At 36.5% G+C, this 25,468-nt stretch overlaps 1 protein-coding gene across 9 annotated transcripts in view; it reads left to right on the top strand.

Moving 5' to 3' along the window:
- Positions 1 to 25,468, top strand: part of CACNA2D1 (calcium voltage-gated channel auxiliary subunit alpha2delta 1) — a gene marked incomplete at both ends in the record, with an annotated part of 512,237 nt that overhangs the window by 324,141 nt on the left and 162,628 nt on the right. For all 9 annotated transcript variants that reach the window (XM_082846527.1, XM_082846526.1, XM_082846525.1 and 6 more), the window contains one exon: positions 5,848 to 5,977. In XM_082846527.1, coding sequence (XP_082702653.1) covers positions 5,848 to 5,977 — 130 coding nt within the window. The remainder of the gene's footprint in view (positions 1 to 5,847; positions 5,978 to 25,468) is intronic.

Genomic DNA, 25,468 nt, shown 5'->3' with positions numbered 1-25,468 from the left:
TAAATATAAGACATCCATGATAGCTATTTACATTGGATGATAATATCATGCCTAAAAGCATATTGTGTATCCAAAGTTTTGTTTGATATTGGGAATACAATTGAGACTAAAAATTTCAAGAATCAATAATGTGTATGTTGTGAAAGTTGTAAGGCCCTCTTGTAAACAACATCTGTGAAATAGTTGTAAAAAAGAAAAGGATGTATTTGGAGGTGGAAGTTTTAAAATATACTCATATACACTGTGGAGAATTGTATACAAGTCTGTAGTCTCTGGTTATTGAAGAGTTTGGTTCATTACACAAGAACACGTTCATTTACCCCCTTCACTAGTGGGATAGAAATACCAATTGTGATGCCCCTGTAGAGGGTCTCAGCTCTTATTTAGTATCAACTAATTTTCTCACAGTTTTGTGAGATACACAAAAATTAGAGAGCAGGGGGAGGTAAACCTAACCATAATGTGATTGTGAGCAAAGTTTCTCGGTGAGCATGTTCAGCCTGAATTGTGCACAGTAATTAAGCTAATTTTTATTGTAATTTAAGTGAAATATATGAACTTTTAATTTCTGAACATTTTACTGTTGGTAGAAATAGTTATAGCATGAAAAAGATTAAAAATATTAAAAACGAATGTTTTATTATAAAAATCAATTCTAAGAGTGTTTCATTTGAGATAAATATATTAAATATGCAAAGGTCTTTTGTGCCTGTCATAGACATCATTGTGACTTTCCAAATGAAATCTGCGAATAGGTACTGCTTGCAAAATCGAATGACCCATCCAGGATTAGCTGGTACCTCTGTCTCTGAGTGATCTAATCTATTATTTAATAAATGAAATTATGTTGAGATGAATAGTCAGAGGAACATGCTTCTCATGTTTCACTTATGTGTTTTACCAGATACATTTGAATACATTTTGGAATTTACCTCCTCAGCGTCTCTGTACACATTTATATAGGGTAGTCGGGAGAATTCAGAAGAGATGTTTTGGGGAAAAAAATTGGCAAGAGACATGCTGACTTAATTTTTCGTGTGGCCTGGCAAACAATGAGATCTTAATTCCAGGGGGACAATTTATTTGAAATTTTTAACTAACACACTAAACAATATGTGTTAAGTAGCTTTTCTCCACTTTCCTTTTCTCAGTCAGTTCCTTTGTGTCTAGTATTTGCTCTATGTTAATTATACTATATAATCCCATAATATATCAAGAAAAGTAAAGATGGATTATGATGAAATGAGTTACATTTAGAAATTTTAATCTTTTCATGAAATGACTTCAATTTATGGAGAGTGTAATAAAGGGCGGGGGGGACCATGGGCAACAACCATATTATTTTTTCTTAATATATTTAGCATCTGTACATTAAAACTAGACGTGATACATGATTATACAAGTTGAGAAGTACATTATTTTAAATTATTCCTAAAAGCCCTTTATATGGCTATTTATTTATTTATTTATTGGCTGCACCATGCAGCTTGCAGGATCTTATTTCCCTGACCAGGGGTTGAACCGGCCTCAGTAGTGGAAGCACTGAGTCCTAACCACTGGACCGCCTGGGAATTCCCTCTATGGCAATTGAAAAGTGAAAGAATCTCTATTAAGATACATTTAAAACATAATTTTTAAGTGTGAGAGGGCTCAGAGGAAATAGAAGCAACTTCCACCTTAGTAAGATAATCGTATAGTGCTTAATAGCACTCTAGAAAGGACTTAAAACAAAAATTAATATTTTAAATTGCAAATATAATACATGTTTATTGTATGACATTGGAAACAACAAGAAAGCACAAAGATGAATACCGTCAAAACTATAAAAACCAGTGATAGGGCTACTAGTGTTTGCTATGTACTCATCCCTACATTTCTCTCTTTTCCTCTCTTTCCTCTAAAAATATAGGCTGATTTTCTCTTCTTTCTTTGTGCTTAACACCTACATTTAAGCTTAAAACCATTTAAAAACAAATACAGCATATATGTACATTCCCAATGTAATTACTCTTTTATATTCCTTAATAACAATATAAAATTGTATTTGTCATACTTATTGTGACTATTTTACTATTGTTGCACATTTGTTTCAAGATTTAGATATTAAATGACATTTCTATAAATGTTATCATTAAATCCTCCACTCTACCAATACATTATTTCTTGAGTGAGTGAATGAATGAAATAATTGCACTTATGCACATATTCCTAACCCTAATTCATAGGTATAGTTCACTCTGTCTCTTATTTATCATCAAATCTTTCTACTTTTCATATATCTAAATTTTGCTAGAGATAGATATAAATAGGATTTCTGGAAAAGATATGCTTACAGAAACTAATGTAATATTTTCTAAAATTATAGAAATAGGACTATAATTTTTTCATAACTGAAAATAACATAGATTCTTTAGTTTGAGTCTTCTTAATTTAAGTAGGAGAGGATATTAGAACCAACTGAGAGATTCTTTCCAAAGATGTCCTCCCTGTTGTGATTCACTGCTTTATTGGTGGGGGAGAGGGCTCCCCAGGTGATTCTGATATGCCCCAGGGACTAAGGACCACACCTGCAGCCCAGCGTTATTTGTAAGTCAGAAAGCTGAAGCCCAAGGAACAGTGACTGGCCCTAGTCTGAGGTGTTATTAATACGACTGAGTAGAAGCAAATCTTCTGATGTCTTTACTTTCCACTATGCCTTTCCACAGTTTTTTGTAAGTATGTTCTTTGTAATAGGTTTTGTATGGAAAAAAAAAAAATTCCAGGGTCACATAAGCTTGAGAACACTGGGTTAAACATGCTTTTCTTTAGTAACGCTTATTTCAGAGTTTTTGATGTTCCAATGTGCTTTGTTATTCTCTTGACAGAAGAGTAGAAGAATATTTCCCCAAGTTATTTCAGGTTGGAGTTAACCCTTAGAGTATCTTGAGAAACTACTGTCTTTTGAAATATCCTTTGACAGATATTACTGGCCATATTACCATGTGCACACATCTATTATTCAGTAATAATAAAACAGTGTTTCTATCCTATGGAGGGTAGAAAAATTCAGACATCCATTAATATGCTTATTATTAATCCTAACTTTTTCATGAGTAGCTCTAAACAAAAATGTGTGTGCAATTTAAACTATTGATTTTAAGCAGTGGACTTGCAGTTTTAGTGTGTATTACAATCACCTGGAGGGTTTGTTGAACTACTACTTGCTGGATCCCTCCCCTGACGTTGCTAATTGACTAGTTTGGGGTGGGGCCTGAGAGCCTGAACTCTGAAAAGTTTCAGTGGTTGCTGATGCTGCTTCTTCAAGGACCACACTTTGAGAAACCTCTGCTTTAAAATAAATATTGAGGCTTTTCACTAATTCAGGATGTTTGCAGTTGAGAAGAAAAATGACATCATTTATTAGGTGAGACCCTCTTTACATTCTTGTTATTAATGAAAGTAGTTTGTTTTAATGATCCCTTCTCTTATTCAAGTCAATTGTGCCCAGGAACAGAGAGCCATAGAATAGAGGATGAATTTTAAAATATGTTAAAATTCACGGTTGAATCCAAGACCAAACCCCAGTTATTACTTTTATTCTTTCCTTTATTAGCAGTTGGAATGCTGGTAGATGTGTTAGGTTACATGTTCTTTGGCGCTATGGTGCCTCTTTTTCTTAACATCTTTCTCCTTTCTTTTCTTATCCTTCATGCTGTACACACCTAACGTCTGTTTTAGAAAAGAGTATGAATTAGTGATTCCTGCGTGTAGGTATTTTGCCAAAATTTAGACTTTCAACACTACTGTTTCATTATTTTGTGTATTTAGTTAATGGGGGAGCAATTATATCTTTGTGGCTTTCACATGGATAAAAAACAGTGATCTCTCTTCAACTTTTTGTTTTTTTTTGCTGTACGCGGGCCTCTCACCGCTGCGGCCTCTCCCGTTGCGGAGCACAGGCTCCGGACGCGCAGGCTCAGCGGCCATGGCTCACGGGCCCAGCCGCTCCGCAGCACGTGGGATCTTCCCGGACCGGGGCACAAACCCGCGTCCCCTGCATATCGGCAGGCAGACTCTCAACCACTGTGCCACCAGGGAAGCCCCCTTTTTTTTTTTTAATTTTTATATTCAGCACATTAAATTGACTCATAAAAACATTCTAAAAATGTAATTTTTCCTTTTCAACAAAGTATAATAAAACATAAAACCCCCCAAAACAGAATACCTAAACCACAGTTTCCAAATATAGTCCTTCCCCTTATTATAGAGAGTATTTTCATATTTTCTTTCAACATTGTTTCATTTGAAAAATAATTTGGTCATGACCAATTAAATTGATTTCATTACATAATGAGTTGGACTTGCAGCTTTAGAAGTCATTGATTAAAAAAAAAAAAAAGCCCTGGGCTTCCCTAGTGGCGAAGTGGTTGAGAGTCCGCCTGCCGACGCAGGGGACACGGGTTTGCACCCCGGTCTGGGAAGATCCCACATGCCACGGAGCGGCTGGGCCCGTGAGCCATGGCCGCTGAGCCTGCGCGTCCGGAGCCTGTGCTCAGCAACGGCAGAGGCCACAAAAGTGAGAAGACCGCGCACCGCAAGCAAAAAAAAAAAAAAAAAGCCCTTTTGCTAATATTTGTGTCTAAATAATCTTTCCAGTGTTGCAACTTCCTTAGGGAAACACACACTCGCGCGCATGTGTGTGTTTTAAAATATCTTGGGATACTGATGGGTTATCTGGTTATAGAAATTTTCAGAGCCATCTAAAAAGTTGGACACTATCACTTCTTTGTAGACTTCGTGTTGCCACATTCTACCAGCCTTCTTATGAAATTTTCTGATTGTCCATTTAAGTCTTTTCTCTTGCTTATCAGTTGCATTACTGCAGTGTGCTGCGAAAATAGTCAAATGTTGTGATTCTTTTTTCAGTTTTGTTTTGAGGAAATTACCTTGGGAATATGGGATACATTAGTCCCTAAAATGGAGTTGATAATACAGGTCTGAACTTAATAAAAAAATGTTTACTTAGGAAGGAGTTAACTGTATTTGAACTGGGGGAATAAAAAGTTTAACATAAGTAGGCAAAAACAATTGTTAGAGAGATGCATTTTGGATAAATGAGTGAGGTTCTTAGTTTCTTGCCAGACGAGAAACTGGATAATCTTGCCAGGGTAATTCAGTGTCACAACCATAGTTCAAAGAGTTCAAAATTAATCTTTAACCTGAAACTCTTGTGGGGTTTTCTTGAATCGTTATTGATTGGATCTTTTCTCTTACCTTGGGAGACAAATTGGTTGAAGTTAGGATTTGATTGTACTAAGAGTTACAATAGATCTCTTCTTTCTTAGTATTTATACTTACTTTTTTAAAACAAAAATTGATAACACCTGGAATACATGTAGAAATCAAGGGAATATGGCATAAAATAATCCTTCATTGCTATTATTATTATTTTTACACAAATGTCATGTGTAGCTTTGGTTATCAAACTAAAAATAATAGAAATATGGTAACATAAGTGGTGAAATTTATTTCAGGGGGAAACTTTTAATTTGGTTGTATATAAAGGTACTTAGGCTATTCTTTAAATGTACTTTCTAATAAGTACTGGATGTGGGAAAGCTCTGGTCCTCTCAGGATGATCCCGAGTGACTCCAACGTTGAGGAAATTAGGAGAGAGGTTATAATGTGAAAGCTAATACCTGAATGGAAATTTGTGTGTCTGATGTCATCATGGGACTATATTTTAAAATATTCTTGTAGATCTGTTTTTTAAAGACTATGCATTTGGCAAATGAAGAAGTGAATGTGAGAATACCTGTGTTAGCATAAGTTGTAATATTCTGTTTATTGTCTATTTTTTCTTTATAGCCAGAAAAGAACGATAGTGAGCCAGGCAGCCAGAGGATAAAACCTGTTTTTATCGATGATGCTAATTTTGGGCGACAAATATCCTATCAGCACGCAGCAGTCCATATTCCCACTGACATCTATGAGGGCTGTAAGTAAAAGAATGTGAACAACTCTTGGAATACCATGTTCTCATCTATCTTAAATATCTAATATTTGAAAAAAAAAAAGGAGCAACTGGGATAGTGTTTTGTTCACATGTCATTTAAGAGTCTGTGGTAAACTTTGATTTATACAAAAGAAGAAACTTGATTTTCATGAGCAATATATTGTTCATAGGCTCTCACTCTCTGAATATTTGCAGGAGAGCCTGTATCCATGGAGGTGTCCTTCTACTCTGTTGTTTAACAAATAATTCTGCCTTTCCAATTGATATCAGTAACTTAAAAAATAATAGATGTGTTTTCTTAAAAATCAAAACTATGTAGCAGTAGTACAGACCCACAAACTGCTAAAGGAAGCGAGATGTACATTGTAGACTCTCTAGTTCTTATCACACCTTACTGTGTTTTACTGTCTCTCTTCATCTCTCTCTGTGTATCTCTGCCTAACTCTAGGATATAAGAAAAAGATACCACTGTCTTAGTATATTGTGGACTCAAGATAAAAAGTGTTGGTTAAAGGAATGAATGATAGACCTAAAGAAATAGAAAAACATCAACTGGAAGACTTGATTGAGAAGGCTTCACTGTGAGGAAGGGAGGGGAATAAGTTATTTAGGAAGATACAGGGGAGGAAGCTTGTGCCAGTGGTATTTCTTAGAGACACCCTATATACTAATAAGGGCAGAACCTGACAATTCTAAGTAGGAATTCTTTTAAGTGCAGCCTAATCATCTATGAGGACCAGCTGTGACCCAGAAAGCAGGGTCTTTGCCCATTCACAGCTCTGGTCTTAGATGTTATCCATTTTCTAACTCGTTCCCACTTTTCCCCCTTGTACCCTGCCTTTCACATAAGTAAGTGGTAAGGAGAAAGAACCACTTGAGAATTTAAAAAGTATATTTCTTTTTTTTTTTTTGCGGTATGCGGGCCTCTCACTGTTGTAGCCTCTCCCGTTGCGGAGCGCAGGCTCAGCGGCCATGGCTTACGGGCCCAGCCGCTCTGCGGCATGTGGGATCTTCCTGGACTGGGGCATGAACCCGTGTCCCCTGCATCGGCAGGCGGACTCTCAACCACTCCGCCACCAGGGAAGCCCTAAAAAGTATATTTCTAATAGTTCCCTTAATTAAAAAGGCTGTAAAGTGTACTGGGTATCCAGAGTGTATCCAGAACTGCCTGGATTCTGGATGCAGACAGCCTGGGTTAAATTAAATTTCAAATATAAATTTTAGCAGTATTTCCTTTGGCAAATTTATTAACTTTATGGGCTAGCATTGCTCACCCGTAAAATGGGGATAAGTTTACTAACGGAAAAGTTCATTTGAGGGTAAAAGTAAGTTAGTATGTTTGAGTTTGCATAAGAGTGCCAGGCTCATAGTAAGCATTATGTAACTGTTTGCTGTTATTATTAATTACAGTTAAAGTTTATTTACACAAAAAGGATTAAATTCAAGGACTAATATAAAAAATTAGCCTTAATTTTTTGGATTCATTCCAAGATTGTTGTTTAAAAGGGCATTTTTAAGTACATGTCTTATTTTTTCCATAATATAAATTTCATCTTCTGTCAAATTGTTTTATTCATTTTTTGTTTCACCTTTTTTATATATATATATATATGTTTTTTTTTTTTTTTTTTGGTGTGTGGTACGTGGGCCTCTCACTGTTGTGGCCTCTCCCGTTGTGGAGCACAGGCTCCAGACGCGCAGGCTCAGTGGCCATGGCTCACGGGCCCAGCCACTCTGTGGCATGTGGGATCTTCCCGGACCGGGGCACGAACCCGTGTCCCCTGCATCAGCAGGCAGACTCTCAACCACTGCGCCACCAGGGAAGCCCCTTTTTAATATTTTTAAAAGTACATGTTGTTTTCATCATATCAAGTCTTTAAGGATATTAAACATATGATTTTTCTCTATAATACAAACAATGGTGCATGTAAGTAGTTTCTGATGTCACATGAGAATTAAACGTAATCTGACTTCTTTACAACTCACCCTATTAATTCCAAGTCCTTTTAGGAATTACTGGGATGTAGGTTCAGTTTTGTTTTTCTTATTTTTCGTATTTTACTTTGTCTATTGCATTCTTTTTTCAAGAATTATTTTTGATGTTTGCAATTAAATTTTGCAACTATTATGACAACAATTATTCAGATAATACTGAGCTGTATGGTTGTGTTTCTCAGTTTTTTAAAAATTATTTCATCCATTTTATTTCCTTTCGAAATTGTTATCACCTGTTGTCGGGTATGTCAACAGGATGATAATCTTATTACTCCGCAATTATATCTTTCTTTTGAACTTACTTTAGAAGAACAAACTGGCTGGATATAGAAGTTTTGAGTCAAAACATTTTTATGTCAGTCCTCTGGCTATAATGTCACTGTTATCTGATCTGTAGTACTATGTTGAACAAACTTGAGGCCAGCTTGAGTGTTTTTAATTTGTTAGCAAGTTTTCATGATTGTGTTTCTGTTTTGTTGCCAATAGTGATTATCCAGAAATCCTCAAACTTTCCATTAAATTCCCAAGGAAGGATATCAGAACTTTGTCCAGGGAGGGGGAGATTCCACATCCCTACCCCCACCCCCCACCCCAGCTCTTCTTGAGTTCTTTTGGCTGGTCTAATAATTGACACAAGACAGATGAAAAGATTAATTTAAAAAATTAATTAATTAATGCATGTAAGTCATAAAAATGGGACCCCCCGAAGTGTCCAGAGCAGGCCAATAATATATCATGTTTAGACAAAGAAACAACTATTTGAAGAGATGTAACAAAACAAGGGGGCTTGTGTTTGGGGTAGCAGACTAATGAAGTAACAAACTTTGTCTGTACAGCTTGCTTAGCCTTGAATTCCCTAACTTTGGTGATGGGGATGCTTTCTATCCTCCTGGTATCACATGGGAGATTTATTTCCTACCTTTAGGGGGAAAAAGGGGCATCAGAGTTTTTCTTTTTTATCATTTATTTTCCATTGGTTGTTTCTCACATAACTTTATTCAAAATAATCAATATGCCATTGAGGTGCATTTTGGGGTGGATTGCCCTGGGCCCCAACAACCTCACACACTTAAAAACAGATTTCTTTCTCTTTCTACAAGCCATGTACCACAGTAGCAGAAATTTTAATAGTGCATGCTTATTTAAGATAGAAGATGAAAGTCTCCAACTGTAACACTTAATCATGACTAACAGTTTGGGGTATAGTCCTATAAAATATATATTCAAATGTGAACACTTACTAATGAAATAACCCAAATGGTATTTTTCATATTGCTTTTCAACTTGCTTCCTCCTTCCCCAACCCACCTCACTTATACTAGAGACTTTCTGTTCTGTTGTTGTTGAACTATTAAAAAGCTGAAAATAGAGAGGAGGAAGGTATCTCTTCAGGAGTAGGTTACCCAGGAATATCAAAACAAAATAACTTTGCCTAATTTTTCAATGCGCTGATGTTTAAGAAATCAGTGAAAAATGCACTTTTTCCCTAGATTATTAGAACCTAAAAAAATAAAAACCTAATTCACCAGTCTAGTAAATTATAATATCTCATTTATTTAAATAACTTTGCTCAATAATTTTGAAGAAGGAGAAATTGAAGCTCAGTCTTTAATGAAAGGCCACATCATTGGTAAGAAATGGGGTCAAATTTCATATAAATTCTAATGCTAAACTTTATACTTTTAAGTACTACAATAGATAAAATTTCTTTTTTCTTAACATCTTTATTGGAGTATAATTGCTTTACAATGGTGTGTTAGTTTCTGCTTTATAACAAAGTGAATCAGTTATACATATACATATGTCCCCATATCTCTTCCCTCTTGAGTCTCCCTCACACCCTCCCTATCCCACCCCTCTAGGTGGTCACAAAGCACCGAGCTGATCTCCCTGTACTATGCGGCTGCTTCCCACTAGCTCTCTATTTTACGTTTGGTAGTGTATATATGTCCATGCCACTCTCTCACTTTGTCAAAGCTTACCCTTCCCCCTCCCCGTGTCCTCAGGTTCATTCTCTAGTAGGTCTGTGTCTTTATTCCCATCTTGCCCTAGGGTCTTCATGACCATTTTTTTCTTTTTTCTTTTTTTTTTAGATTCCATATATATGGGTTAGCATATGGTATTTGTTTTTGTCTTTCTGACATACTTCACTCTGTATGACAGTCTCTAGGTCCATCCACCTCACTACAGATAACTCAATTTCGTTTCTTTTTATGGCTGAGTAATATTCCATTGTATATATGTGCCACACCTTCTTTCTCCATTCATCTGTTGATGGACACTTAGGTTGCTTCCATGTCCTGGCTACTGTAAATAGAGCTGCAGTGAACATTGTGGTACATGACTCTTTTTGAATTATGGTTTTCTTAGGGTATATGCCCAGTATTGGGATTGCTGGGTCATAAGGTAGTACTATTTTGAGTTTTTTGAGGAACCTCCATACTGTTCTCCATAGTGGCTGTATCGATTTACATTCCCACCAACAGTGCAAGAGGGTTCCCTTTTCTCCACACCCTCTCCAGCATTTATTGTTTCTAGATTTTTTGATGATGGCCATTCTGATCAGTGTGAGATGATATGTCATTCTCGTTTTGATTTGCATTTCTCTAATGATTAATGATGTTGAGCATTCTTTCATGTGTTTGTTGGCAATCTGTATATCTTCTTTGGAGAAATGTCTATTTAGGTCTTCTGCCCATTTTTGGATTGGGTTGTTTGTTTTATTGATATTGAGCTGCATGAGCTGCTTATAAATTTTGGAGATTAATCCTTTGTCAGTTGCTTCATTTGCAAATATTTTATCCCATTCTGAGGATTGTCTTTTGCTCCTGTTTATGGTTTCCTTTGCTGTGCAAAAGCTTTTAAGTTTCATTAGGTCCCATTTGTTTATTTTTGTTTTTATTTCCATTTCTCTAGGAGGTGGGTCAAAAAGGATCTTGCTGTGATTTATGTCATACAGTGTTCTGCCTATGTTTTCTTCTAAGAGTTTGATAGTGTCTGGCCTTACATTTAGGTGTTTAATCCATTTTGAGTTTATTTTTGTGTATGGTGTTAGGGAGTGTTCTAATTTCATTCTTTTACATGTAGCTGTCCAGTTTTCCCAGCACCACTTATTGAAGAGGCTGTCCTTTCTCCACTGTATATTCTTGCCTCCTTTATCAAAGATAAGGTGACCATATGTGCGTGGATTTATCTCTGGGCTTTCTATCCTGTTCCACTGATCTATATTTCTGTTTTTGTGCCAGTACCATACTGTCTTGATTACTGTAGCTTTGTAGTATAGTCTGAAGTTAGGGAGCCTGATTCCTCCAGCTCCGTTTTTCGTTCTCAAGATTGCTTTGGCTATTCGGGGTCTTTTGTGTTTCCATACAAATTGTGAAATTTTTTGTTCTAGTTCTGTGAAAAATGCCAGTGGTAGTTTGATAGGGATTGCGTTGAATCTGTAGATTGCTTTGGGTAGTATAGTCATTTTCACAATGATGATTCTTCCAATCCAAGAACATGGTATATCTCTCCATCTGTTTGTATCATCTTTAATTTCTTTCATCAGTGTCTTATAATTTTCTGCATACAGGTCTTTTGTCTCTCTAGGTAGGTTTACTCCTAGATACTTTATTCTTTTTGTTGCAGTGGTGAATGGGAGGGTTTTCTTAATTTCTCATTCAAATTTTTCATCATTAGTGTGTAGGAATGCCAGAGATTTCTGTGCATTAATTTTGTATCCTGCTACTTTACCAAATTCATTGATCAGCTCTAGTAGTTTTCTGGTAGCATCTTTAGGATTCTCTATGTATAGTATCATGTCATCTGCAAACAGTGGCAGCTTTACTTCTTCTTTTCTGATTTGGATTCTTTTTATTTCTTTTTCTCCTCTGATTGCTATGGCTAAAACTTCCAAAACTATGTTGAATAAGAGTGTTGAGAGTGGGCAACCTTGTCTTGTTCCTGATCTTCGTAGAAATGCTTTCAGCTTTTCACCCTGAGGATGATGTTGGCTGTGGGTTTGTCATATACGGCCTTTATTATGTAGAGAAAAGTTCCCTCTATGCCTACTTTCTGGAGGGTTTTTATCATAAGTCGGTGTTGAATTTTGTCGAAAGCTTTCTCTGCATCTATTGAGATGATCATATGGTTTTTCTCATTCAGTTTTTTAATATGGTGGATCACATTGATTGATTTGCGTATATTGAAGAATCCTTGAATTCCTGAGATAAACCCCAGTTGATCATGGTGTATGATCCTTTTAATGTGCTGTTGGATTCTGTTGGCTAGTACTTTGTTGAGGATTTTTGCATCTATGTTCATCAGTGATATTGGCCTGTAGTTTTCTTTCTTTGTGACATCCTTGTCTGGTTTTGGTGTCAAGGTGATGGTGGCCTCGTAGAATGAGTTTGGGAGTGTTCCTCCCTCTGCTATATTTTGGAAGAGTTTGAGAAGGATAGATGTTAGCTCTTCTCTACATGTTTGATAGAATTCGCCTGTGAAGCCATCTGGTCCTGGGCTTTTGTTTGTTGGAAGATTTTTAATCACAGTTTCAAGTTCAGAGCTTGTGACTGGTCTGTTCATATTTTCTATTTCTTCCTGGTTCAGTCTTGGAAGGTTGTGCATTTCTAAGAATTTGTCCATTTCTTCCAGGTTGTCCATTTTATTGGCATAGAGTTGCTTTTAGTAATCTGTCATGATCCTTTGTGTTTCTGCAGTGTCAGTTGTTACTTCTCCTTTTTCGTTTCTAATTCTGTTGATTTGAGTCTTCTCCCTCATTTTCTTGATGAGTCTGGCTAATAGTTTATCAATTATTTTTATCTTCTCAAAGAACCAGCTTTTAGTTTTATTGATCTTTGCTATCGTTTCCTTCATTTCTTTTTCATTTATTTCTGGTCTGATTTTTATGATTTCTTTCCTTCTGCTAACTTTGGGGTTTTTTTATTTTTCTTTAATTGCTTCAGGTGCAAGGTTAGGTTGTTTATTCGAGGTGTTTCCTGTTTCTTAAGGTAGGATTGTATTGCTGTAAACTTCCCTCTTAGAACTGCTTTTGCTACATCCCATAGGTTTTGGGTTGTCGTATTTTCATTGTCATTTGTTTCTAGGTATGTTTTGATTTGTCTTTGATTTCTTCAGTGATCTCTTGGTTATTAAGTAGTGTATTGTTTAGCCTCCATGTGGTTGTATTTTTTACATATTTTTTCCTGTAATTGATATCTAGTCTCAAAACATTGTGGTTGGAAAAGATACGAGATACAATTTCAATTTTATTAAATTTACCCAGGCTTGATTTGTGAGCCAAGATATAAGCTATCCTGGAGAATGTTCCATGAGCACTTGAGAAAAATGTGTATTCTGTTGTTTTTGGATAGAATGTCCTATAAATATCAATTAACTCTATCTTGTTTAATGTGTTATTTAAAGCTTGTGTTTCCTTATTTATTTTCATTTTGGATGATCTGTCCATTAGTGAAAGTGGGGTGTTAACGTCCCCTACTATGATTGTGTTACTGTCGATTTCCCCTTTTATGGCTGTTACTATTTGCCTTGTGTATTGAGGTGCTCCTATGTTGGCTGCAGAAATATTTCCATTGTTATATCTTCTTGGATTGATCCTTTGATCATTATGTAGTGTCCTTCTTTGTCTCTTGTAATAGTCTTTGTTTTATAGTCTTTTTTGTCTGATATGAGAATTGCTACTCCAGCTTTCTTTTGGTTTCCATTTGCATGGAATATCTTTTTCCATCCCCTAACTTGCAGTCTGTTTGTGTCCCTAGGTCTGAAGTGGGTCTCTTGTATTCAGCATATATATGGGTCTTGGTTTTGTATCCATTCAGCCAGTCTGTGTATTTCGGTTGGAGCATTTAATCCATTTACATTTAAGGGAATTATCGATATGTATGTTCCTATTCCCATTTTCTTAATTGTTTTGAGTTTGTTATTGTAGGTCTTTTCCTTCTCTTGTGTTTCCTGCCTAGAGAAGTTCTTTTAGCATTTGTTGAATAGCTGGTTTGGTCGTACTGAATTCTCTTAGCTTTTGCTTGTCTGTAAAGGTTTTAATTTCTCTGTCAAATCTGAAAGAGATCCTTGCTGGGTAGAGTAATCTTGGTTGCAGGTTTTTCTCCTTCATCACTTTAAATATGTGTTGCCAGTCCCTTCTGGCTTGCAGAGTTTCTGCTGAAAGATCAGCTGTTAACCTTATGGGGATTCCCTTGTGTGTTATTTGTTGTTTTTCCCTTGCTGCTTTTAATATTTTTTCTTTGTATTTAATTTTTGATATTTTGATTAATATGTGTCTTGGTGTATTTCTCCTTGGATTTATCCTGTATGGGACTCTCTGTATTTCCTGGACTTGATTAACTATTTCCTTTCCCATATTAGGGAAGTTTTCAACTATAATCTCTTCAAATATTTTCTCAGTCCCTTTCTTTTTCTCTTCTTCTTGTGGGACCCCTATAATTTGAATGTTTATGCATTTAATGTTGTCCCAGAGGTCTCTGAGACTGTTCTCAATTCTTTTCATTCTTTTTTCTTTATTCTGCTCTGCGTTAGTTATTTCCACTATTTTATCTTCCAGGTCACTTATCTGTTCTTCTGCTTTAGTTATTCTTCTATTGATCCCTTCTAGAGAATTTTAAATTTCATTTATTGTGTGTTCATCACTGTTTGTTTGCTCTTTAGTTCTTATATGTCCTTGTTAAACTTTTCTTGTATTTTCTCCGTTCTATTTCCAAGATTTTGGATCATCTTTACTATCATTATTCTGAATTCTTTTTCAGGTAGACTGCCTATTTCCTCTTCATTTGTTAGATCTGGTGGGTTTTTGCCTTGCTCCTTCATCTGCTGTTTGTTTCTCTGTCTTCTCATTTTGCTTAACTTACTGTGTTTGGGGTCTCCTCTTTGCAGGCTGCAGGTTCGTAGTTCCCGTTGTTTTTGATGTCTGTCCCCAATGGCTAAGGTTGGTTTAGTGGATTGTGTAGGCTTCATGGTGGAGGGGACTAGTGCCTGTATTCTGGTGGATGAGGCTGGATCTTATCTTTCTGGTGGGCAGGTCCACGTCTGGTGGTGTGTTTTGGGGTGTCTGTGGCCTTATTATGATTTTAGGCAGCCTCTGTGCTAATGGATGGAGTTGTGTTCCTGTCTTGCTAGTTGTTAAGCATAGGGTGTCCAGCACTGTAGCTTGCTGGTCGTTGAGTGGAGCTGGGTCTTTGCATTGAGATGGAGATCTCTGGGAAGTTTTCGCTGTTTGATATTACGTGGAGCTGGGAGGTCTCTTGTGGACCAGTGTCCTGAACTTGGCTCTCCCACCTCAGAGGCACAGTCGTTATGCCTGGCTGGAGCACCAAGAGCCTGTCATCCACATGGCTCAGAATAAAAGGGAGAAAAAAAAAGAAAGAAAGAAGGTAATAAAATAAAATAAAGTAAAATAAAATAAAATAGTTATTAAAATAAAAAATAATTATTAAAAGTTTTTTTAAAAAGAAAGAAAGAAGAGAGCAACCAAACCAAAAAACAAATCCACCAATGATAACAAGTGCTAAAAAGTATACTAAACAACAACAAAAAACGGACAGAAAACCCTAGGACAAACGGTAAAAGCAAAGCTTTAGAGACAAAATCACACACAGAAGCATGTACATACATACACACTCACAAAAAGAGAAAAAGGGAAAAATATGTATATTTCGTTGCTCCAAAAGTCCACCTCCTCAGTTTGGGATGATTGGTTGTCTATTCAGGTATTCCACAGATGCAGGGTACATCAAGTTGATTGTGGAGATTTAATCCGCTGCTCCTGAGGCTGCTGGGAGGGATTTCCCTTTCTCTTTGTTCGCACTGCTTCCAGGGGCTCAGCTTTGGATTTGGCCCCGCCTCTGTGTGTTGGTCGCCTGAGGGCGTCTGTTCTTCACTCGGACAGGAGGGGTTAAAGGAGCAGCTGATTCGGGGGCTCTGGCTCATTCAGGCCGGGGGGAGGAAGGGGTACGGAGTGCGGGGTGAGCCTGCGTCGGTAGAGGCCGGTGTGAAGTTGCACCAGCCTGAGGCGCGCTGTGTGTTCTCCCGGGGAAGTTGTCCCTGAATCAGTGGACGCTGGCAGTGGCGGGCTGCACAGGCTCCTGGGAGGGGAGGTGTGGATAGTGACCTGTGCTCGCACACAGGCTTCTTGGTGGCGGCAGCAGCAGCCTTAGCGTCTCATCCCTGTCTCTGGGGTCCGCGCTGATAGCCGTGGCTCGCGCCCGTCTCTGGAGCTCCTTTCAGCAGCGCTCTTAATCCCCTCTCCTCGCGCACCAGGGATCAAAGAGGAAAGAAAAAGTCTCTTGCCTCTTCGGCAGATCCAGAATTTTCCCCGGACTCCCTCCCGGCTAGCCGTGGCGCACTAACCCCCTGCAGGCTGTGTTCACGCCGCCAACCCCAGTCCTCACCGTGTGCTCCGACTGAAGGCTGAGCCTCAGCTCCCAGACCCGCCCGCCCCGGTCCGGGAGCCGACAAGCCTGTCGGGCTGGTGAGTGCCGGTCGGCACCGATCCTATGTGCGGGAATCTCTCCTCTTTGCCCTCCGCACCCCTGTTGCTGTGCTCTCCTCTGCGGCTCCGAAGCTTCCCCCTCCGCCCCCCGCAGTCTCCGCTTGCGAAGGGCCTTCCTAGTGTGTGGACACCTTTCCTCCTTCGCAGCTCCCTCCCACTGGTGCAGATCCCGTCCCTATCCTTTTGTTTCTGTTTATTCTTTTTTCTTTTGCCCTACCCAGGTACGTGGGGAGTTTCTTGCCTTTTGGGAGGTCTGAGGTCTTCTGCCAGCGTTTTCAGTAGGTGTTCTGTAGGAGTTGTTCCACATGTAGGTGTATTTTTGATGTATTTGTGGGGATGAAGGTGATCTCCACATCTTACTCCTCTGCCATCTTCAAGCTCCTCCTCAGTTAAAATTTCTGATATTTTACTTTTGAGTTAATTTTGACTCAGGTATATTCCTTGGGAGCCAGGATTGTGCACAGGAGTTAGTAAGATACGTACTTCGTATGAGAATCTTCAGTTTCTTATTTCCTTTGCTCTTTTGTTTTTTCTCATTGAAATCATGTTCATGAAAGTCTTCATCTATTTTATGCTGGAACAGTCATAAAATATGGCACATAAAGTAAATCCGAACATGTTTTTTTCAGATTGGTATCACATAGTATACACATCTTTTTTTCAGTATCCTACAGAAGAGTCTTGACTTGGTTTAAATGTTTTTCTTTCTAATTTAGAATAAACTGAATATTTACAAAGGATGATTTTAATAGTCTCAGAGAATAAAAAGTATTACTTTGATTACTTTGAAAGTCAATAAGATAAAATATTGATATAGATGTTTTCAGAAGTTGTAAGACACTTTGGTATGTGGCATAATTTAAAAAAACGAAGGAAAAGAAGCTCTGTCTTTGGATTATTTATTTAGTCCCATTTATGTTAATATTCGCTTCTCCTTCCTTGCTGAGATCTCATCCATAAGCCTCTGACCTTGCCTGGCCTGTGCTACTTTAAAATTCATATCCAATGTTACGGGCTGTGTGGGCAAATGACACAGGAGTAAAATCAGAAATGTCCACAAGATCTTGAAAAGTTAATAATTACTGGCTCATCAGAACATATCAGATATCCAGGATCATTCTAGGTTTCTGAATTTAATAAATGGGAAAGCATACTCTAATTGAAGGCATAACTGAAGGAAACAGCCTCTTCTTTTACTCAGTTTGTGTCTCTGAATTCTCATAAGATACTTTGTGTTCTAATTTTACAAAGGTGATTACTTTCGAAAGAGTCTTGAATTCAGATGTGATTATTTTTTCTCCATGATGTATTTAAAATTTTCACATAGTATATTTAATTAAAATCCTATCTGAAAGTTTCTACTTTTGAGGATTTCACTGGTCGGTACTTTTATTTCAGAGGGCACCCAAACCACACTTAATGTTCAGATCTAATTTATCTGTTTAAGAGTATAAAAAGACGAGCAATGAACTCAGTAAAAATGGCTGAATATTCCGACTTAATTTGTTTTAATCACAGAACTTTATTAATTTGTTATGTCTTCATAGAATTTTCTTGTCATTTGTCATTAGTAATTTATGTTGATATTTATTTGTAGAATTATTTCAGTTATATAAGAATATGCTAAGAGAAAATAATAAGGAACCTCAACTTGCATAACTTTCTGGTACTAGATACTTTTGTCCTTACACTTACCTTGTAATGTAAGCAAGGCAATTTATAATTTCTATTTTAGAAATTTTAAAATGAACATACTTCTATCACAAAGGTACATTGATTTTACTGAAAAAAGACAGGAGAATTTTCAGGAGTTGTATTAATATCCTTGGAGGTCTCATATGCCTTAACAAAAATACTTGCTTTTTATAAATTGAACTGTCTATAATACTGTGTTATAATTTATCAGTTTTTAAATTGAGGTATAGTTAATGTACAATATTATATACAGTATGGTGTACAGTATAGTGATTCACAATTTTTAAAGGTTATACTCCATTTATAGTTATTATAAAATATTGCCTATATTCCCTGTGCTGTATAATATATCCTTGTAGCTTATTTATTTTATAAATAGTAGTTTCTATCCCTTAATCCCCTACCCCTGTCTTTCCTCTCTCAATGTTTGTTTGTTTTATTACAGAAAATATAGCTACTGTACCTCAAATGATGTTAGTATAGAAATTATAGAGGAAAAAGCTTCTTGGCCTTTACTGATTGATTATGTTGTAATCTTTCATAAGCAATTAATCTGTTTCAAGACATGGCCAATATTGTATTAGAGAGTGCTAATAGTTTACGTTTACTGTTTTAAAAAACAGTTTATAATAGGAATATAGCACTGAACAAATAGATAAAAACCCCTGTACTCATGGAGCTTACATTCTGATGGAAATAGGGCATAAAATAAAAAAAATAAACAGTTAAAATAATGGGATATATTGTAGCAAAAAAAATGTTTGAGATAAAAATAAAATAGGGGGCTTCCCTGGTGGCGCAGTGGTTGAGGGTCCGCCTGCTGATGCAGGGGACACGGGTTCGTGTCCCAGTCCGGGAAGATCCCACATGCCGCGGAGCAGCTAGGCCCGTGAGCCATGGCCGCTGAGCCTGTGCGTCCGGAGCCTGTGCTCCGCAACAGGAGAGGCCACAACAGTGAGAGGCCCGAGTACCGCAAAAAAATAAATAAATAAATAAAATAAAATAGGGAAGTGTTGTGGGTAGTTTCTGGGTTAGGAGTTGGGGAGTTGATATTCAAAATATGTGGATAAGGAAGGCTTTGTGGATAAGGCAGCATTATGGCAAAAGTCTGTAGTTGGTGTGAGCATGAGAGTCATGAAATCATTGAGCAAGAAGGTTGCAGGCAGAGGTAACCGAAAGTACCAAGATCCTGAGCCTGGAGCATAGTGGGTGCATAAAGAACAGGAAGATCGTGTGGGCAGAGCTGAGGGAGCAGCTCAGGGTAGCAGCAGAGGCCTCCTTTTGTACAGCCTTGTGGATAATTACAGTTGATTTTTATTTTGAGATTGTCTTAGTCAATTTGGGCTGCTGTAACAAAATACCATAGACAGGGTGGCTTAAACAACAGATATTTAATTTTACAGTTCTGGACCCTGGGAAGTCCAAGATTAAGGTTTTGGGAAGATTTGACTCCTGGTGAGGTCTCTCTTCCTGTTTTGCAGATGGCTGCCATCTTGCTATGTACTCACATGACCTCTTCTTTGTACACATGCAGAGAGAGTGAAATCTGATATTTTCCCCTCTTTTTATATGGATAGCAATCCGATTATGAAGGCAGGACACTAATTCCAGTACTGAGGTGCTACCCTCATGACCTCATCTGTGCCTAATTACCTTCCAAAGTCCCCATTTCCTAATACCATCACATTGGGGGTTAGGGGTTCAAAATAGGAATTTTGTGAAAACTCAAACATTAAGTCCATAACAGAGATGGAAGGGGACTTTGTTTTTTTGAAGGGGAATTACATAATCGGCCTTATTTTCATTAAAAATTAGATACTGGATACTTTGTTGAGAACAGACAAAAAGGTAAGAACGCAGGAATGGGGCCTTGGATCAAGGTTGTAGGCCAGGGAAGTATTCCTATTAAAATGTGTAAATCTAGTATATTTTTGAGGTCTAGATTCTTCCTTTAATTTTATATGATGAAGACATTCTGTTCAGTTGACTTAATTATCTGAAAGTACTGTGACATAAAATTTAATCCTCAAATTTTATAAAAGCACTTTTAATTGACAGCTAATGAGCTAAGATAAAATTACTGAGATCTTTAAAAAGTAGTGAATCAATTCAAACTGCAGTTCAGTAGAATACCAAAAGGGTCTCTGTCTTTCTCTACAACTTTTAAATTTTCTTTTCAAATTAAAGGAATTTCATGCAAGTTAGTTTCCTTCTGATCATTCAGTGATACAAGGAACAGGGGGTAGTAAACCTAGAGGAAAACAGAGGGAAAATATGCAGAGAAATTTCTTAATTTTTCCTGTTTACATAAGTCCTTACACATTGGTGCAAATTGTTGAGCTCCTTTTTTGGGCGTGCCTGGCATATTTCCTGTGATAGACTTCTGGTTTGGGATTTACATCTCAGTATGTACATTGTAGTGTTTTAGCTGTTGTTTTTTATACAAAACAAATAATCTTGAGTTAATGCCATGCTCTATTTCTTTGAAGTAAAAATATTAATTGGGTTGTTCCACTTACCAGAATCTTGGTTGAAATAACATGTTTTCCTGCTGAACATCTTACGATTTTTAAGATTGCTTTTCACATAAATGCAACATTAAAATGCTTTTTTCTCACTGTAAAGGAAACACATGATGATTTTATGAAATACAAACTAGTGTGAAGGAAAAAAATCTTGATACTATACATGTGTGTATGTTCATTCAATATATTAATAGCAAGTATATACCAAACTAAACAAATATACAAATACTGAAACACTACAAAGTTTATACCTGACCTTTTAACTTACCAGGAAGCTTTATCATATATTTAATAACACTTTTTGAGAATAATATTTTAATATTATATGTTCCAAACTAATTTACATTGTTACCATTTTATCATGGTAAATAAATAAATCTCTGCATTTCTCATTATCACCTTAAGATATAAAATACAGAAACTGGTATTAAAAGGTCGAAGCTATTGATAAATTTCCTTGATCTTGTAGGTTAGTACCAATTTAGATCATACCTTCAATGAATTAGTGCCTTTCTAACTCCACCTTTGTCAGCACCAATATTATAATGTTTTATCGATTGTGTAGATTATTGGTAATATGTTGGAATAGTTTACTGCTAATTTTTTTTGCAGCTTTAATATCATACGTTTCTTTTTTCTGCACTGGGTTCCGATGCTGTGTGAAATAAAATACTAGGGCACTATGAAAAGTAACATCAGTTTGTCTAAGGGATGATAGCAAACTCCTTTAGAAATTACCCTGATTTTCCTGCATGCCAGATCTTTTACAACGTATATTGTAGCGTTTTCACGTTTACCTCAATAGCCTGAATTTAATAATTATGTTTAATTGAACTTTAATAAATAAGCAAATTTGAAATTTCAGAATAGCCAATGTGTCAAAGTATACTTTAGCAATAAAATCACAAGCTTTAAAAAATTGTCATGGCTGTTGAAAATGAAAGAAAAATATTAAAAGTAAGAAGTATAACTCCAGATAAAATGAAAATTAAAATCATAAAAGGGCATTTTGTACAGTTTTACAATAAAGTATTATAATGTGTAAGAAGAGTGGATGGTTTATTATAAAATATAAATAATCAAATCAACTTAATATTAGGTCAGTAATCATAGAATAAATTGGAAACATATTTATATTTCTGGCCAAAGAAAGTACCTCATGCTGAGGCGTTTCTATAAAATTTTCAAATAAATACTTTCAAGTTTTAAAAATTTTATAAGAACACATAAAAATGTGAAAAGTTAACTCATATTACTTCTTTTTTAAGAAAGATATAACAAAAAAGGGAAAAAAAGAAAACCATAGGCCAATTTCACTTTACGAATAATGTTGAAAAATTAAAAAGAAAACATTTGGGGCTTCCCTGGTGGTGCAGTGGTTGAGAGTCTGCCTGCCGATGCAGGGGACATGGGTTCGTGCCCCGGTCGGGGAAGATCCCACGTGCCGCGGAGCGGCTGGGCCCGTGAGCCATGGCCACTGAGCCTGCGCGTCTGGAGCCTGTGCTCTGCAACGGGAGAGGCCACAACAGTGAGAGGCCCGCGTACCAAAGAAAAAATAAAAAAAACATTTGCCAAGTGAAGCATCAATGAAAGAATAATGCCTGATAACAAAATAACTGACTCAATAGTTGAGTAGTTTAGATGTCTAATAATGCTTTTATATTCTATATTAATTGGTGCAAATTAAGCATTCACCTATTTTTTCCCAGTTTTATTGAGATATAATTGACATACAGCACTGTATAATTTTAAGGTGTACAATATAATAATTTGACTTTTACATACATCATGAAATGATTGCCACAATAGATTTAGTGAACATCCATCATCTCATATAGATTTAGTATTAAAGAAATAGAAGAAAATAATTTTACACTCATTTTTTAAATTAAAATCTTATCAAAATACTGCTACCAACAATAAAAACTGCTCTGATGATTAAGGATGCTGAGAAATCCCACTACTTCTAACTTGTTATTTTCTTCAGAGTAGTTGTTGTCTTTGCTGTTATTTATTACAAATATGAGTTTGGCTTAAGATACAATAATATAAAATGTTTACAGCATTAGTGCATTCTGAAGTTTTGTGTTAATTTTTTTTAACCAGATAATCTACCAAAAAAAGTTTTTGCAATTATGGATGGTGCATCATTCCATGCTATAGAGTTGTGTGTTTAATAACTAAAAAGTGAATGACTTTAAAATGTTATCATGGTTATATTAACAAAGTAGCTTTTCTTTCTTCTTTTAAGATGCTATTTAAATTATAAAGCCTTGATTCTAAATCATGGAATCAGAAATCTGATAAGTGCTAAAAAAAAGGACACTTTTAAGAAATAAAATGAATTCTGTAACAAAATGATCATCCAGTGTGTGTGTGTGTGTGTGTGTGTGTGTGTGTGTGTGTGTGTGTGTGTGTTAAAGGATTAGCTTAACTAATTAGCATCACTCCTCATTAGGAGCAGAGCAATGAAATAGTACGAACATCATGAAAAGACATTGAGGACAGTCCTGAGGTACAAATTATAAATTTTTAGGATAGGGTAATTTGATCATGTTTAGTAAGTATGAGACAAAGAGAAGCAGTTCCACTTCTGAGGGAAAGTTTGCACCTCCTTTCGTTGCTCTTGTCTGATGGTGTTTCTCTAATACATTCATGTCATAGATCGCAATATAGTATTTATTTTCTGATAGGAAAGTGTTGACCACAAGTAAACCCAAATGCCAAAGATACAGTATTTTTCTGATCTTACAGGTGCTAGTCCTTTAATTCATTCAGAATGATAGAATAACAGACCAATTAATAGCAACAGTTTTATGGGTTTTGTAAATTGCTATGGACTGAATTGTGTCCCACCTGGATTCTCATGTTGGAGCCTTAACCCTCAGTGTGACTTGATTATATTTGGATAGGGCCTTTAGGAGGCAATTAAGGTTAAACGAGGTCATTAGGTTAGGGCCCTGATCTGGTAGGATTGGTGGTTTTATAAGAAGAGGTACACATACACACAGAGGAAAGGCCATATGAGGAGACAGCAGGAAGGCAGCTGTCTGCAAACCGGAAAGAGTGCTCTCACCAGCAACCAAATTGTTGTTCACCTTGATCTTGGATTTCTCGGCCCTCTAGAACTATGAGAAAATACCTGGTCTGTGGTATTTTGTTATGGCAACCTGAGCTGGCTAAGAAACAAATTTGTTTCCAGAGAAAACTTGCTATAGGCCTTAACTCAGGTTTAAAAGAATAAATATAAAATGAGCTATGAAAAAGTTAAGTTGGATATTTTATGCTTTATACTGAAATGTATGGTTTAGAAATATTTGGCTGTTTAAATTTGGATTTGCAAGACCCTTTTTTGCATTTTAATTTAGAATCTTAATTTCTGTACTTCCCTTTACAGTGATTGTGCTGTGGAAATCAGTTAATGCTCACCAACTCAATAGATAAATAGAGTTGAATTGGAGAGATATTTAATTTGCAATTTTAGGCATATATAGCAATAATAATTAGATTGATTGTTTTCTTGGAGCATTACCTAAGTTATAGTTTCCTAAATTCGTGGGTTATAAGCTCTGCAGATGTAGAGCCTGAAATTTATAGTTACTGAAGCATGGTTTTGTTTGTTATTTTTTAAGAGGACAGAAGAATATTGTAACAACCTGACTGATTGCCCAGTCATTTGATCATGGTGTCCTGTGTCCAAGATGGTGTCAGAGTCACACTGACAAGTTTTTTGTTCCTAGTCTGTGCAGATAACATTGTCCTGTGTACATTACAAAGTGATTATACTTTCGAATACTCTTCCCTGGTTGAATCTGTGAAGCATCCCAGTCCCTTATTTGAAATGTGAGAGATATTTTAGACCACAGTTATATTTAAGATTATAAAAACCTCTAGATCTCATTGAAAATAAAGTTGTAAATTAGCTCCTGAGATAGCTTCTACTGCAAGATCGACTCAGCTCTTATATATAGACATCTATCATGGTGGTTGTATCTGTCTTCTGTATCACCTACCATGTTATTGACCACTGTTGATTCAAACATGCCATGTTTTCTCAATTCTGGTATAGGCAATAAAATTATGTCAGGATTCTTAAGTGGGGTAATGGTTTGCTGGCCAAATAAACTTGGGAAATGTATTTTATAGCTCTGTTTTTGGAGATTCATAGATACATTAGTTAATCTTTAAAAGCTCAGAGAAATTATGCTGAGAAATTATGCTAGGGATAAATATAATTTAAGTTGTTTTACTGATAATTGTTCATATTTCTCTGTGTAACATTAACATACTACAAACGTGTATTTCATTTAATTCACATAACAACTTTATCCAGAAATTTTTATATTATTGACAAGTGGGCACAATACTTCTGATAAAATTTACCACTCATTTTGTTGTCTCTGTGAATCACCTTGTCCAAGTGTGACATGCGGTTTGTTGTAAGGATCTAACTTTATTTTGTTAGACTCAAATTTTTTCAATGAATGACTGGATAAAGATGACTTTCTTGATGACAGATAATAAAATGGCCTTGGTCCCTTTTAGACATAAAAACAGTCTATATAAAAAAAGTCTCAATTCCAAATTTGAGTTAGCATTAACCTCTGTCCCCCCCGCCTAGATTAGGGCTAATGGAGGCCTACAGTGGAAAAGAGGCAAAAGGGTTGGGGTACTTCCTAGCTGTGTGTATTTTGCCCCCACCAGGTAGAAGTGCTAAGGGCAAGGGAGGGCAGAGAACGGTTGGTATCCGGCTGG

This window comes from Leucopleurus acutus (assembly GCF_964270905.1).
Source record: "Leucopleurus acutus genome assembly, chromosome: 9".
Taxonomy (NCBI): Eukaryota; Metazoa; Chordata; class Mammalia; order Artiodactyla; family Delphinidae; genus Leucopleurus; species Leucopleurus acutus.
This window is presented reverse-complemented; position numbering and strand designations above follow the sequence as displayed.